This window comes from Schistocerca serialis, chromosome 1 (genome assembly GCF_023864345.2).
Source record: "Schistocerca serialis cubense isolate TAMUIC-IGC-003099 chromosome 1, iqSchSeri2.2, whole genome shotgun sequence".
Taxonomy (NCBI): domain Eukaryota; kingdom Metazoa; phylum Arthropoda; class Insecta; order Orthoptera; family Acrididae; genus Schistocerca; species Schistocerca serialis.
The window spans coordinates 572,990,532-573,004,947 of NC_064638.1; the positions used below are offsets into that span (position 1 = coordinate 572,990,532).

The window sequence follows — 14,416 nt, forward strand, 5'->3', positions numbered from 1 at the left end:
TACTGAAGCCTCGTCCTTACTTAACTGTGGTAGCAAGGCAAATCTATTAGTTGTGCCAATTGGGAAACTGTCAGACACTGTCCTCTTTCTGTGGCCCCTGTTCCCAGCTATCACTTCCCACCGCTCTTTACTCTCCTCCCCCCCTTAACCTCTTCAGTTCCTCCCTCGCTCTGTCCAAATCAGCCTGAAGGGCTCTTATTTTCTCCTCCTGTTCAGCTATAATCCTATCTCTTGAGAAAACCCTGCAAAAGAATGGAAAAGCCTCATTTGCTTCCCCAATTCCCACGCTGCTACAATTTCCCCAATAAAACCACCTGTCACAACAGCTGCACAAAACCCCTGAACTAACTTTCCTACGGCAGCTCACACACTTAGTATCCATGGTAGTTTGGAAATTAGTTAAGAGATTTACTAAGTGATAACGCTAATGTATTAAATACAGATGCAGAAGGACATTAAATATGTTTTGGAAACTAATATGTAAGTAAACTATTACCAAATGCACTTAAATTTGTGGTATAACACTAAATATGCATGATCAAAAATTAGGTCTAAACAGCTGAACGTAACCAAAACGAACTTTTTGCAGTAAGTGGAAGAATACTTAAATAAAAGAAAAACCTTTAATGGTGAGCTTGAAAAGCACCCTAATGATCATATTTAATCAGTTAAACTACAGCAAATGCACTTCCATGCAAAAGTAAATAGCAAGGATTTAGTATATCTCATAATTATCTGGTAACAATATAACAATACACTGTTTTCAATAAATGCTTTGATTTTGAAGCACCAGCAAAAATCTGTAAATTTTTTAAGTTCTACACAGATTTACAAATTTCCACCATAATGTCCCCATTTCTTCTTGGGCTCTGCAGAATTATTGTCAGTTTCCAAAAATTTAATATCACCTCAGAAAGAAAAGTGCAAGTTGTGATGATTTTACAGTTTGAATCTATCATGAGGATGTAAAGAGACTTCAGATATCTCAACTGGACGTGAGCAGAATAAATATATGAATAAAAGAATGGTGAAGGTTGTATGGAGGAAATCATGGGCAGCTGACAGACAACGAAATGTAGGCAATCATAATGCTATGGCATGGTACACTAATCATACAAAGTAGCCTCCTAAGAGGATTTACCTGCTCATAATTTCAATTACTTTGCCTTCACACTTACCAAAAATGCACTACCACCAGTGATCTCTATACTACAGAGGTGGAAAACTCTGGTCTAAGAGCTGCTGGTAGGAAACGCATCATTCACATACTACGTGTGAAAAATTGTACTCTGCTATAGACTGAGGTGTATGTGCACTTGCAAATGTTAATCCTGGTCTCAACTTAAAGAGTACCGTACCAGTGCATATCATTTAAACGCTGGAAAATCCAGAATGAAATAACGACAATATATAGAGGAGATACTAAGTCACAGACATACACAACAAAAAGACTGCTATGCAGTTGATCTTTCAGCCAAAAGGCCTTCTTCAACAATAGAAAACACACACACATACACACAACCACACAACACACATGCCCACTGTCTCTGGCCACCAAGGCTAGACTATGTACAGCAATAGCGTGTGATGAGTGTAGCAATCTGTGGGTGATGGGGGTAAGGAGGAGGCTGGGGTGGCGAGGGGGAGTGACAGCAGGGTAGGGGTGTGGGAAGGTGTACTGCTGCTTGTAGGAGTGAGCATTGAGAGCATTGACATGGTGGGGACAAGATAGGGCTGCTACGTGCTGTTGGGAGATTTGATGGGCACCCATGGCCATTGCACCTGTAGTGACAAGCAGTCCCTCTCTAAATATGTATGGAAAGAGTTTCACTGAGGCCTTCAAAGACCGAAATTACACTCCCAATCTTGTACAGAAACAGATCTCCCATGCCTTGTATCTCCAATCACCTAACACCTTCCACATTCCACATTCCAATTATCCAGCCACAAAGGAGCACTCCCCTTGTGACTCAGTATCACCCAGGACTGGAGCAACGGAATCACATTCTCCACCAGGGTTTGGACTATCTTTCATTATACCCTGAAATTAGGAATATCCTACTCACTAGCCTTCCCACAGTAGTATTCTGCCACTCACTAACCCTATGAAATATCCTTATCCATCCCTAACCTCTCCTTGCTATCAACCCTTGCCTCATGGCTTATATCCATGCAATGGACCTGGATGCCAGACCTGTCTCATGCATCCTCCCACTGCCAGCAACTCCAGTCCTGTCAAAGGCATTACCTACCTCATCAAATGCAGGGCTACCTGTGAGGCAGTCATGTGGTCTACAAACTAAGTTGGAACCACTGAGCTGCTTTCTGCATGGGCATGACAACCAACAAGCTATTCTATCCGCATGAATGGAAACTGACAAACTGTGGCCAAGTGACAGCTGGACCACCTAACTGCTGAACATGCTATCCAAAACAATGTGCTTCACTTTATTGACTGCTTCACAGCCTGCATCATCTAGACTTTTACTACCAACACCAGCTTTTCCAGATTGCGCAGCTGGGATCTCTCACTAAAATATATCCTATGTTCCTGTAACCTCTGGGCCTGAATCTTTGCTAGTACCTGTCCTTCACCTACTTATCCCCTTCCCTGCTCCCACTCCAGCACTACATAGCCTTCTATTCCACCAATGCACCCACTAGTCTTTTTTTCCTCCTCTACCTCTCTCCTCCTTAACCCCCCCCCCCCCCTCCCACCCCATCTACATACTGTTTATCCTGTCAGGTGCAGTTGCTATATAGGCAGTTGGGTACACAATCTGGCCTCAGAGGCTAGAGACAGCAGTCACATGTGTGAGTCATGCTTGTGTGAATGTGTTTCCTACATGAAAATATGGCCTTTTAGCCAAAAGTTCAAATTTACAGCAGTCTTTTTGTTGTGTCAGTCTGCGACTCAATGCCTTCTCTACATGGTGTATACATCATTTGCAATTTTTATTATCAGTACCATCATGCCTAAGCACATGATATTCCAGAGCAGCTTATGTTGTCAGGTGGACATGATTTTATGAATTAAACATACATAAAAGTTTGGCTAATTTAGTATTTTTTTAATTTCTACTGCATCACTTGGTATTATTTTGCACAACTGTACTAATGGGTAAAAAGTAAGTGAAAATAAAGCAGAATCAGTTTCATGATGAGTTGTCACTGTCCAAATCACATTCAAGTTTTTAAATAATGAATACTTTCATTTCGGTGCAGAGAGTAGAGGGTGTTTGATCAAAAAATCAAACTGTATTGCAGATGCATTATGGTTGCCTCTATTGACATGATGACTCTATAGTACCTACGGCAGGCGATATTTGAAGCATGCCTAACAGATAGCTGACAATGAGACAATGTTGTCTTGAAATCAATTCTACTTACACGAGATACACATTAAAATAAAACAAAACAAAATACAGCTGTAATTAAACAGACTTTCATTGGAGTATACAAAAAACAATTGAAAGTCTTATGGATATTTGGGATGCAGCCAACTCCATGAAAATACCTAAAATATGTTCAACAGGTGTACTGTCAGACAGGCAGCCTATCAAAGTAATGAAACTCTTCATTATTTGAAAGTAGGCTTATAGACTCATCACCACATCTGATCAGTCACTTTATAACTACAGGGTGACATGCAGGATTGCCTGAAAGAGCCAGTTTATTGAGGTTTAAAATCTACATGATGCAGCAGTTACCATTCATATGTCCCTCAATAGATGGTAGACAATATCTCATGGTTATACAGTGGCCACCCACACCATCCCACTTGTCATCTGTCTATTATGCCAGGATGCCAGATAGCAAGTTGTCATATTAGCATCTAACATGTATATGAATGTCACTCAGTACACTAATGACAGTATTCACATGCCCATTGCAGTGTGAGGAATTAGTGGTTTCTGGACAATGGGAGATAACATAATGGCCTGCAGCCCAGCAGTCTGACTTAACCAAATGCCATCAAACAAACTGTCACCACAGACAGGTTCACACATCTTTGCAATGCTCCACCATCAAACCAACACCGTGAAAAAAGATGCAGTGTCTGTAATGGCCATGTAGACAAGATGACAATAATTTCTTCCTATGGTCACATTGTATGGCCCACTAAATGTGCTTTTTGTGTGTAACCCTCTTTTATCCACTATTTCCAAATATACATCAGTGCCATAAAAGAACATGTCATGGTATGCCAAATCCATTTCTCAGAGACCTATCATTATGTCTCTTTCAGTCTTACTCCCACGTTAAAATTTCACCCCTTTATGTTAACAAGTCACACTGGCACTAGTTTTCACATTTTCACTTTGGCAATCTTCACTGACTTAAACTCAGTGTTCCTAAATATTTCTACACAATGAGTGGAATGCCTGTGCGCCTTCCACAATCAGGCATTTGATTTAATGTGGTGCAGTGGCAGACTAGATAAGTGTCGGATTACAAATCCAGAGCTCTGGGGTTCAGTCCTTCAACTGTTGGTATGGATTTTTTTTCTGTACTTCTTTCACCTCTGGAAATGATTTTTAACATGAAAAATGCCAAGTTGCACTGTGTTCTGGAGCCCATATTAAATTGTAGGTCACATGCAGCTGGCTGGGTACAGTTCACATCTCAGGAGGAGGAAAGGGCTTACAGTCTCCAGTAGGACAATATGGTGTACAATGCCAACACTGAGTTGAGGATAGCTTTACTATACTGTAATTTAAGGATATTCTTGTCTGTAACATACCTGAGCAGTTCTTGAAAATTATGTCAGGTGTAGCTGTATAAGTCATGTGACATTTCAGCTGCAGTTGCACTGCATCTACATCTACATACATACTCTACAAGCTGCCACATAGTGCATGGGAGAGGATACCCTGTACCACTACTAATCATTTCCTTTCCTGTTCTACTCGCAAATAGAGAAAGGAAAACACAACTGTCTATATGTTTCCGTACAAGCCCTAATTTCTCTTATCTTCATGGTCCTTACACAAATGTACGTTGGCAGCACTAGAATCAGTCTGCAATCAATTTCAAATGCCAGTTCTCTAAATTTTTTCATAGCATTTCATGAAAAGAACACTGTCTTCTCCCCAGGGATTCTCATTTCAGTTCACAAAGCATCTTTGCAACACTTGAATGTTGACTGAACCCACTGGTAACAACTCTAGTAGCCCGCTTTGAATTGCATTGATTTCTTTCTTTAATCTGACCAGGTGAGGATGCGAAACACTCTAGCAGTACTCAAGAACGGCTCACACTAGGGTTCTATATGGAATTTCCTTTACAGATGAACCATACTTCCTTAAAATTCTCCCAACAAGCTGAAGTTGAGTATTCACCTTCCCTACTACTGTCCTCACATGGTTATTTCACTTCATATTGCCATTCAGAGCAAGCTGTCATTCATAACATCAGCTAGAAATTTTGTTTAAGTTATCTTGTACCCTCCTACAGTCACTCAAAGATGATACCTTCCTGTCTACCACAGCATTGTCAACAAACAACAGCTGCAGACTCTGCTCACCCTGTCCACCACCCCACCATCAAGGGTAATGTACTGGTGTCTGTTATTTAAAAAGTTTTTAAGCTGCTCACATACCTGAGAACCTATTTGGTATTCTTGTACATTTGTTAACAGTCTGCAATTGGCATCACATCAAAAACTTTCAGGAAATCTAGGAATACGGAATCTGCCTGTGTCCCTTCATCCATGGGTCACAGGGTATTGTGTGAGAAAATGGCAATCAGAGTTTCACATGAATGATGCTTTCTAAATCCATGCTGACTTGTGGACAGAAGATTTTCTCTCTCAAGGACGTTTATTATATTCAGACTGAGAATATATTCAAGAATTATGGAGCAAACTGATGTTAAGAATATCGGTGTGTAATTTCATATTTCATGGGTCTTTTCTTTTACCCTTATTATATATATGGAATCACCTGCACTTTTCTCCAATCAGTTGAGATTTTTAACTGAGCAAATGATTCACGATAAATGCAACGTAAGTAAGGGGCCAATGCCATAGTCTCTTGAAAACTGAAGTGGGGTTCTAACTAGACCTGGCAAATTTATTTGTTTTCAACTCTTTTCAGTTGCTTCCCTACATGAGGGATGCCTATTACTAAGCCCTTCATACAGGAGTCTTCTTGGTGCTCAAACATCAATACGATCCTCCTGCATGAATGATATCTTAAGTGTGAAATTTAAAACTCCAGCTTTTATTTTGCTGTCTTCTATTGCCACATCAGACTGGTCAATGAGAGACTGGATAGAAGTCTTCGGCCCACTTCGTGATTTTACATAGGACCAGGATTTTCTTGAGTTCTTGGAAAGATCTTTTGCTAAGATATGATAGTGGTGGTTGTTGTATGCTGTTCTCGTTGATCTTTTCACAGATGCATGAATTTCTGTTAACTTTTGGCTGTTGTCATTTGCATATTCTCTTTTGAATTGAGAGTGCAACAGTCTCTGCTTCCTTGGCATTTTCCGAGTTCTGTGATAAAACCAAGATGAGTCTTTTCCATCATTAATCTAATTCTCAGCACATACTTCTCCAAAGCACAATTAATAATCCCTTTAAACTTTTCCCATAATTCCTCTGTGCCCATTACATAGGAACTGAATGATGCCCATTCACTGTCTAAGTGGGATGCTAACAACTGCTTATCCACTCTTTTTACCAAAAATATGCTCCTAGCTTATTTGATGGATTTATGAACTTTAGTAACGATCATCACTATGATGACATCATGATCACTAACCCCTGTCTTTACGCTGACAACCTCTATAAGATCAGGCATGCTTCTAACTACAAGGTCTAAAATATTTCCATAGCATGTGGCCTGTCAAACTAGCTGCTCATGACAGTTTTCAGAAAACATGTTCAAAAGTACTTTACAAGAGTGCCTGTCTGTAGCACCTGCAATGAATCCAAAGATGTTCCAGTCTACACTTGGTAGGTTAAAGTCACCTCCAACTAACACGGCATGATCTGGGTGTTTCTGCACTACTGAGCTAAGACTAATTTTGAATGATTCTAAAACTCTCATGGCAGAATCAGGTATTCAACAAAAACATCTGATGATTAATGTGAGTTCACCTAGACCTATTACTAGGTCATACTCGATTTCAACCTGGATACACTAAATATTTTTGTCGACTGCAATGAACATTCTCCATCCAATAGCACCTAACCTTTCTTTTTGGTATACATTCTACGCCTTGCTAAATATTTTGGAGCTTTATTCTTTGGGTTGTAGTGTCTTGATTCCGAGAATAGCTTGAGGGTGACAACTTTCCTGGAGGGCAATAAATTCAAGAAGTTCACTATACATACTTCGGTAATTTATTATTAAAATTTGATAGTCAAAGTGGCTTTATTTACATGAGGTCTGATTTCCCTCTCTGCATATCTATTGCCAAGCATTCATTAGAGACCACAAACTACCGCCTAGCCTTAAAAAAAAAAAAAATCATTTGCACTCAACAAGTATTCTACTAACCAAATAGCTGCCACCTTTGTGTAGTGCCCTCCTGACCTATCAAAGGGAGCCAAACAATTCTCTGCCCCAAAACCCATGTCCAGAAATTTGCAGCCAAGACTATCAAAGAATTGACAGAGCCATTGGTTGAGATGACCCTTGCTTGGCTCCAAACCAAAGGATCTATATCAATTCTGAGAACGATGTTGCAAATTGTGAGATCGTCCTGCACTGTGTGATTGAGGTCAGCAGTCTTCATCATCTTCGCTAGCCACTCATATGAACTGAGGATGGCCTTAGATCCAAGTGACAGATGTTGGTGCTGGTGACGGGAGCCACAACTTGCGAATGACGGCACCACGCACGCTTGATAGCTGCAGCAAGGCCTCTTCCATATCTCAGTTGAGGCCCACTGGTAGACATACTGAGTCACATTGGTTTCCTTTCTGACCCTGGACGCTATTTCCATATGGGGCTGCATAACGTGCCTAGCATTGGAGCTTCTGATAACTAGCGAACCCCTCCCTCTGTGTGCCTGCTCAAACCCTGCTGAAGGAGCAGCTATGTGTCCAGTCACAGGGTGAACGGGCAAGGTGAGCCTCCGCATTGACTCTCTGCCTCGAGTGAAAACACGTTACCACCAGCCACGCGCCCTATGGTGAAGGTAGATCCCGTGTGGGGTACACTGGAAGATGCCTCGGCAGCAGAGCCCAAGGGCATATCTTGCACTATTATCAGTCATCAGATGCACTTGAAAATTCTTTGGGGGGCAGAGAGCTGGTTACACTGGTAAAAATTAGGCACCTTCTTTACAATTTCACTGGAAGAAGACCAGTACACCACCTGTATAAGAGACATTCTGATTATGTTTTTAATTCTCTTGCCTCATCATGGCATAAATATGAGATAACTCTACATAGACTATTCAGTGTGGCCTTATCTGACTTGTGTAAAACATATGTCAATATGCAGAAGCTCTGTGCTCTTTCCCAGTTAGGAGTTAAATATCTTACCTCAATAGGGCAGGCCTCCCCATTTTATGGAGATATGTTTACAATTAATATTTCTACTTCTCATACAGTTAACAGTATTCTTCAGTCCTTGAGTTTACAGATGGTTAATTTTCAGTATGAATGTATAATAAGGTACGTGCAGTTCTTTCTTCGCATGTGAGGGTAGCTTTTTGATAATCTTTGAACCACAGTACAGAACCCACTCTTAAACCTAAACAAGGGGACAAGTCTACAAGTTTATTTTTCTGTCTTGTATTGTGTTTGTATGAATCACACCATGTTTGAAACCATCATGTCAATCACAGCTTATAGTCCTTCCATCACTTTCCCGTATTTTAATAACCAAATAAAACTATTTTACCATGCATGCCTTGCTACCATTCTTCTCCAGATAAATAAATTGCTTCAATTACAGAACAGTGAGTTATACATTCAGTTAACTGACTACTCTAATTTCACTTGCCAGCACAAATATAATAATACCAGCTGATTATAATTAAAGTGGATATACTCAAGGAGATCTAGTGCAGACTGTAATCATTGTATGGCAAAAAACTTGGTAGATATGCCAATGCATTAAGACAGACTGATTTATGCTTGAACAAAATTGGTTCCAAGTTTGGTCACTAGATGCAAATCTGGTGCTATACAGCATCTTGTCAATGTCTCCAGTTCTCATATTGAACAACCTGTGTTTAAGTGCTGATTAATTATAAAACAACATAATGCCTTTCCCACTTGTTTGACCTTTTCTTCCCATATCCCACTCCCCACCCATTACATATGGAAACATTACTACACGTCTTTCTTGTGCTCACAGTGCCAGATTTGCATCTGATGGCCAAAATTGTACTTAATTTTTCTCCAGTATAAATCAGTTCCACGTTAACACATTAGAAATCTACCAAGTTTCACTGCCATGTTTTAATTACAGCCCACAATGGATCTGAAGAGCTGCACTTTAGTTATAACTACCCAGTAGAATGGACAGATGATTTTAAATATCATTTTTACATTTCTCTAGTACTACAAAACACTAAATAAAAGCATATGATCAATTTTATTTTATGTAAAGAACATTTTGATCCACTAACCTGCATTGTGTTTTCAAGTGTAACAGGTTGATAATTTTTTGATAAGTTTCTTACAGCTGTACAATATGCATTATACACAGTGTGATGGCTGTTAATCAAATATTGTGTTATATTGACTTGTTCCATTAAACTTTTATCCAGGAAGCTAACTGCAGGATCAGGATCCTTCTTGATGGGACCTACGGAACATGATGAATGAATGAAAAAATGAACTGTTCATGTTTCCAGTACCTACAATGGTTTAGAATGAAAAAAGCTATATAGCAAATAATATTATGTTATTTACTATGAAACCTAACTGATGAAGTGACTGTAACCAAATAATGGCAGAAAAAAGTTCTTACCAAATGGCTTTGGACTAATAACAAACAAAACAAATATTAATAAGTGCAAGAATGTTTGATAACAGATCTACTGCTAGAAAGGAAAGGGTTGAATGAGATCAATAATTAGACTGGAACATTGTCCGAGACCTTGAATGAAATGAGAAACAGTAAGAGAAGGCAAAACTGAATACAGTCAATGAAGAACCTGAATTTCTTGTCAATAATAACCTGAGAGAAATGTTGTCAACATGTTAGATACAACTTTTTCAAAAAGGTACGAACTCTGGTCGCTTTTACTCAAAGATATTTTTTTTTTCACGAAGGTGTGGACTCAACCTATGAAAAAGTGTAACAAACTTTACTACCTTGCAGACTGGAAACATACAGATATTTATTAATGTTTCATTTGTAGTCATGTGGAAAGGAAGAGCACTAGTGTCCAGATTGGTTTTGCTTGGCTAAACTATAACATAAAATACTGGAAGCAGTAAAATAAATGAAAGACTGTGCATAAACCATTAAATATTATTGCTACAAAGCACATTTTATTAACTTTTAACAGTTCAGTATCTCCGCTGGGGTGTCTAGGAAAGGGAGTACTTCCATATTTCCATAGGAACTGTTGGGCTATAAATTTTCGTGCCTTTTCATTTGGACCAACAAACTTCTACATCAAGTTTTATTAAAATGAAAGACAGTAAACATGGCCAGTTGACATGGAAGAACCCTCTTAATGTCATTTCTATCACTGACAAACCTGACTCCTACTTTACACACACACACACACACACACACACACACACACACACACACAGTGATGTCACCACTCACCAAACTTAATTGTGGTGTACCTTCCAACCAAATGACCTGGATAATAATATAGTAATTTCATTTTTAATACATCACAAATACTATAAAAACATTTCCATTAATATATTGAGTATTATTTACTATTATCTGAGTAAGGAAACAATTTCAAAACATGATTCTCTAAATTCTAGTGTGAGAACCAAAGCAAAATCACATATTGCTAGCTCTAATGGGAAGAGAGGGTGGAATATACTGATCTTCCCAGTAAAAAATGCCATAGTTGCGAGTGTCTTGTGCTTGGGTGTGTTACTGCGATTTTGAAGCTGACCGCAGAATGATTTTACTGCCACCATTACACATTTCACATAAGGTAAACAAAGATAAGAGAAATTAGGGCTCATATGGAAGCACACAGTCAGTCATTTTTTCCTCACTCTACTTGCAAGTGGAAGAGAAAAGGAAATGAATAACAATAGTAGAAGGTACCATCCCCTCCCCCCTCCCCCCCTGCCATGCACCATACGATGGCTTGTGGAGTAGGTATGTAGATGCAGGTGTACAATGACAAAGCCATGAGCAGATCCACTGTTATTCTGAGTACTTTGTTGTGTCTGGTGATTTAAGCTGTTTAATGCTATAGGTTGCTGCCATCTGTTATCATCCAAATCCTATCATACAATTTAAGATAAATTTCTTAGTGTTGATTATTTGGACTAGCACTCAAATGCCAAGGCACAAATTCCACACCAATACAATGTGTTCTATTTCACCATCATATCTCCAGGTAAATGTTACAGCTAATAACAAGTCTGTCCCCAAGCTCATGGATTAGAGGCAGCATATTCATGGTATATTGTTTTGTTTGTGACCAGTAGCTTTGGACACTCATTAACTTCATTTGGCTTCTGATCTGCTCTGAAAGGAGTTTGCAGTTTCAAAACAGTTGTTTAACTTAGAGATAATCTCCAAACAAAACAGCTTCACAGATCCTTTCAGTTGTTTACATAAATGATTTTTTAAAATATAATTTTAAGGAAAAGCTAAGCTAAAAGAAGGGCTCTGTAGCAGACAACATTCCCTCAGAACTGTTGATATCCTTGAGCCAACCAGCCATGACTAAACTATTCCACCTGGTGTGCAAGATATGTGAGATGGGGGAAATGCCCTTAGACATCAAGAAGAATATAGTGATTCAGCTCCAGAGAAAGCAGGTGCTGACAGGTGTGAATATTACCAAACTCTCTGTTTAATAAATCATGGTTGCAAAATACTGACACAAATTATTTATGGAAGAATGAAAAAACTGGTAGAAGCGGATGTTGGGGAAGCGGAGTTTGGGTTGCAGAGAAATATTGAAACATGTGAGGTAGTACTGACATACAACTTATCTTAGAAGTTAAGTTAAGGGCCTACATTTATAGCATATTTAGAATACACTCTCTAAATTTCTATCAGTAGCCCATGATCTTGTGATTAGCATTGCTGACTCTTCAGTCATGGGGGCCAGGTTCAATTCCCAGCCAGATTGAGAATTTTCTCTGCTCGAGACTGGGCGCATGTGTTGTGCTCATCACCAGTAATCATTATTGACATGCAAGTCGTTGAAGTGGTGTAGGTTTCAAAACCAACATTCAGTTTATTGGCCATGTTGATCTGAATACAGACAGGTACATCAATTACATTAACCACACAAACTTACACAGAAACTCACAAATTTTGCATCTTGGTTATGAGACTAGAACAAATTAATTTGAATGCTCTGAATGAAGGAGCATTAATGAATAAAGAACAGAGAGACATATTTTTATCAAGAAAACAATTACATAACTTTGCAAGCACTTCAGTGTATGATTATGAATGTGTGCTAGAAAAATCAGACTCAGAATTTTGCTCCTGTAAAAATGTGTAAGTAAAGGGATAATGGGCTTTAAATGCAAGTCTACTTACACTATAGAAGTGCGAGTGCTGATCCAAAATTAAGGATATGGTTTTGCACGAAATGTAAAGGCAAGAAATTAGCCCTGACTCTGAATGGAAAGAACTACATTGGCACAGTTATCTCAGTTTTAATAGACAAGAAATCACTAGTAATACAAAGGTTACTTAAGCATGATCAAATGAGTGAATTAATTATAATTAAGTGTATTAGTGAAACCAAGTGCCAAGAAAATAGAGACGTGACTCTTACTCACGAAAGTGAATGCATGAGGTACTGTAAAAAATATTTGAAAACAGCAAAAACTGGTATGATATGTAGCCAATGCAATCACATTTTTATTTTTGGTGGGCTAAGATGGATTCTTCAGTGAAAAATAATTTAAATTACATTCAGCAGTGGAAAAGCGAGTCAAGCAGATCTTGTTCAGATACTGGTAAATGGTTTGCACCTCGTCGCACTGTGGAGGTCAATTCCGTAACCAGGCGTGTGTCTTATATTCCACTGAAAAACAGTTATGATGTCCTCAGTGATATAAAGCCACAAAAACAAGGTACAGCAAACTACCTCCAAAAAAACAGTGACACAGTGATTATTAATGAAGAAACATAAAAGCAACATGATGTCTCATGAGTTTTACAAGACAATGACACATGATTTCAATATTATCAGAAAGCAAAACAACAGAAAAAACTTATAGTTCTTGGTGATAACCCTGGACATGACCTGTCTATTCACACAAATGTAAAAAATACTGTGAATGCAATGCGATTCATCAAGCCAGATGTGTTGATTGCTGAAGTTAGTAAACATGTATGGATTTTATTGTCTTGTCTGGTGGCTTAAACGACATTTACGCGAAATAGAATGCATACTGCCTGTTCAGAATTAAAGAAATATCTCAGTTTCCCAACACACTCCAATGTACTACTATTTAACATTCCACACAGATATGATCTACATCAGTGGTCCTGCATAAACCAGGAAATTAATCAAACAAACAAAAAATATGAGAGAATATGCAAACACTTTAAAAATGTGTCTATTATGGATGTAAATAGGGTAGGCCATGGATTCCATACAATACATGGGTTACATCTAAATGAGCTAGGGGAGAATTTGCTAGCAAAAAAAGCACAAACAAAATGATCATTTTCAACACAACCCATCAATCAATGCTTCTACATCCCATTTTTTAGAATAAACCACTGCTGGACTACACCACAAAAAACCCAATGTGTTACAGGTAAAGAGGCCCAAACAAAAGCTAGAAAATACAAAGAAGAGAATGTACCTCAATGTACTAAAAATGAAACAATTCTGTTTCACATCAATGTGCAATCACTCAGGGGTAAACTCAATGAATTACAATACTGGATTGAACAATAAGCTGCTGCATACCCTGTGTTAATGAACATTGGTTAAATAGTTCACCTATGGCACTGTATGTCCCATCTGGATACCCACAGATCACCAGTTATTGCAGAACAAATATTGCACATTGTTGGGTATCAGTCTATGGTACAAACAGTCTACATATAAAGCATTCAGTTATAGATGTTAATAGTCTGTGTCTAAAAGGTATATCTGAAGAAGCAGCAGCAGTGGTACTACACACACAAAAATTGTAATTGCATCACTCTATCATACACAATGAAGTGATGAAAAAACATTTATAGATAAACTCAATATGGTAATACTATTAGTTTCACAATGCAGACATCACAAACTTCCCACAGTCAGTGACATT

At 38.6% G+C, this 14,416-nt stretch overlaps 1 protein-coding gene across 1 annotated transcript in view; it reads right to left on the minus strand.

The window, feature by feature from the left end:
- LOC126476307 (uncharacterized) overlaps nucleotides 1–14,416 on the minus strand; it is a 30,089-nt gene that overhangs the window by 7,386 nt on the left and 8,287 nt on the right. The window contains exon 2 of the mRNA XM_050103531.1: nucleotides 9,595–9,773. Within this exon, the coding sequence (XP_049959488.1) occupies nucleotides 9,595–9,773 (179 nt within the window). The remainder of the gene's footprint in view (nucleotides 1–9,594; nucleotides 9,774–14,416) is intronic.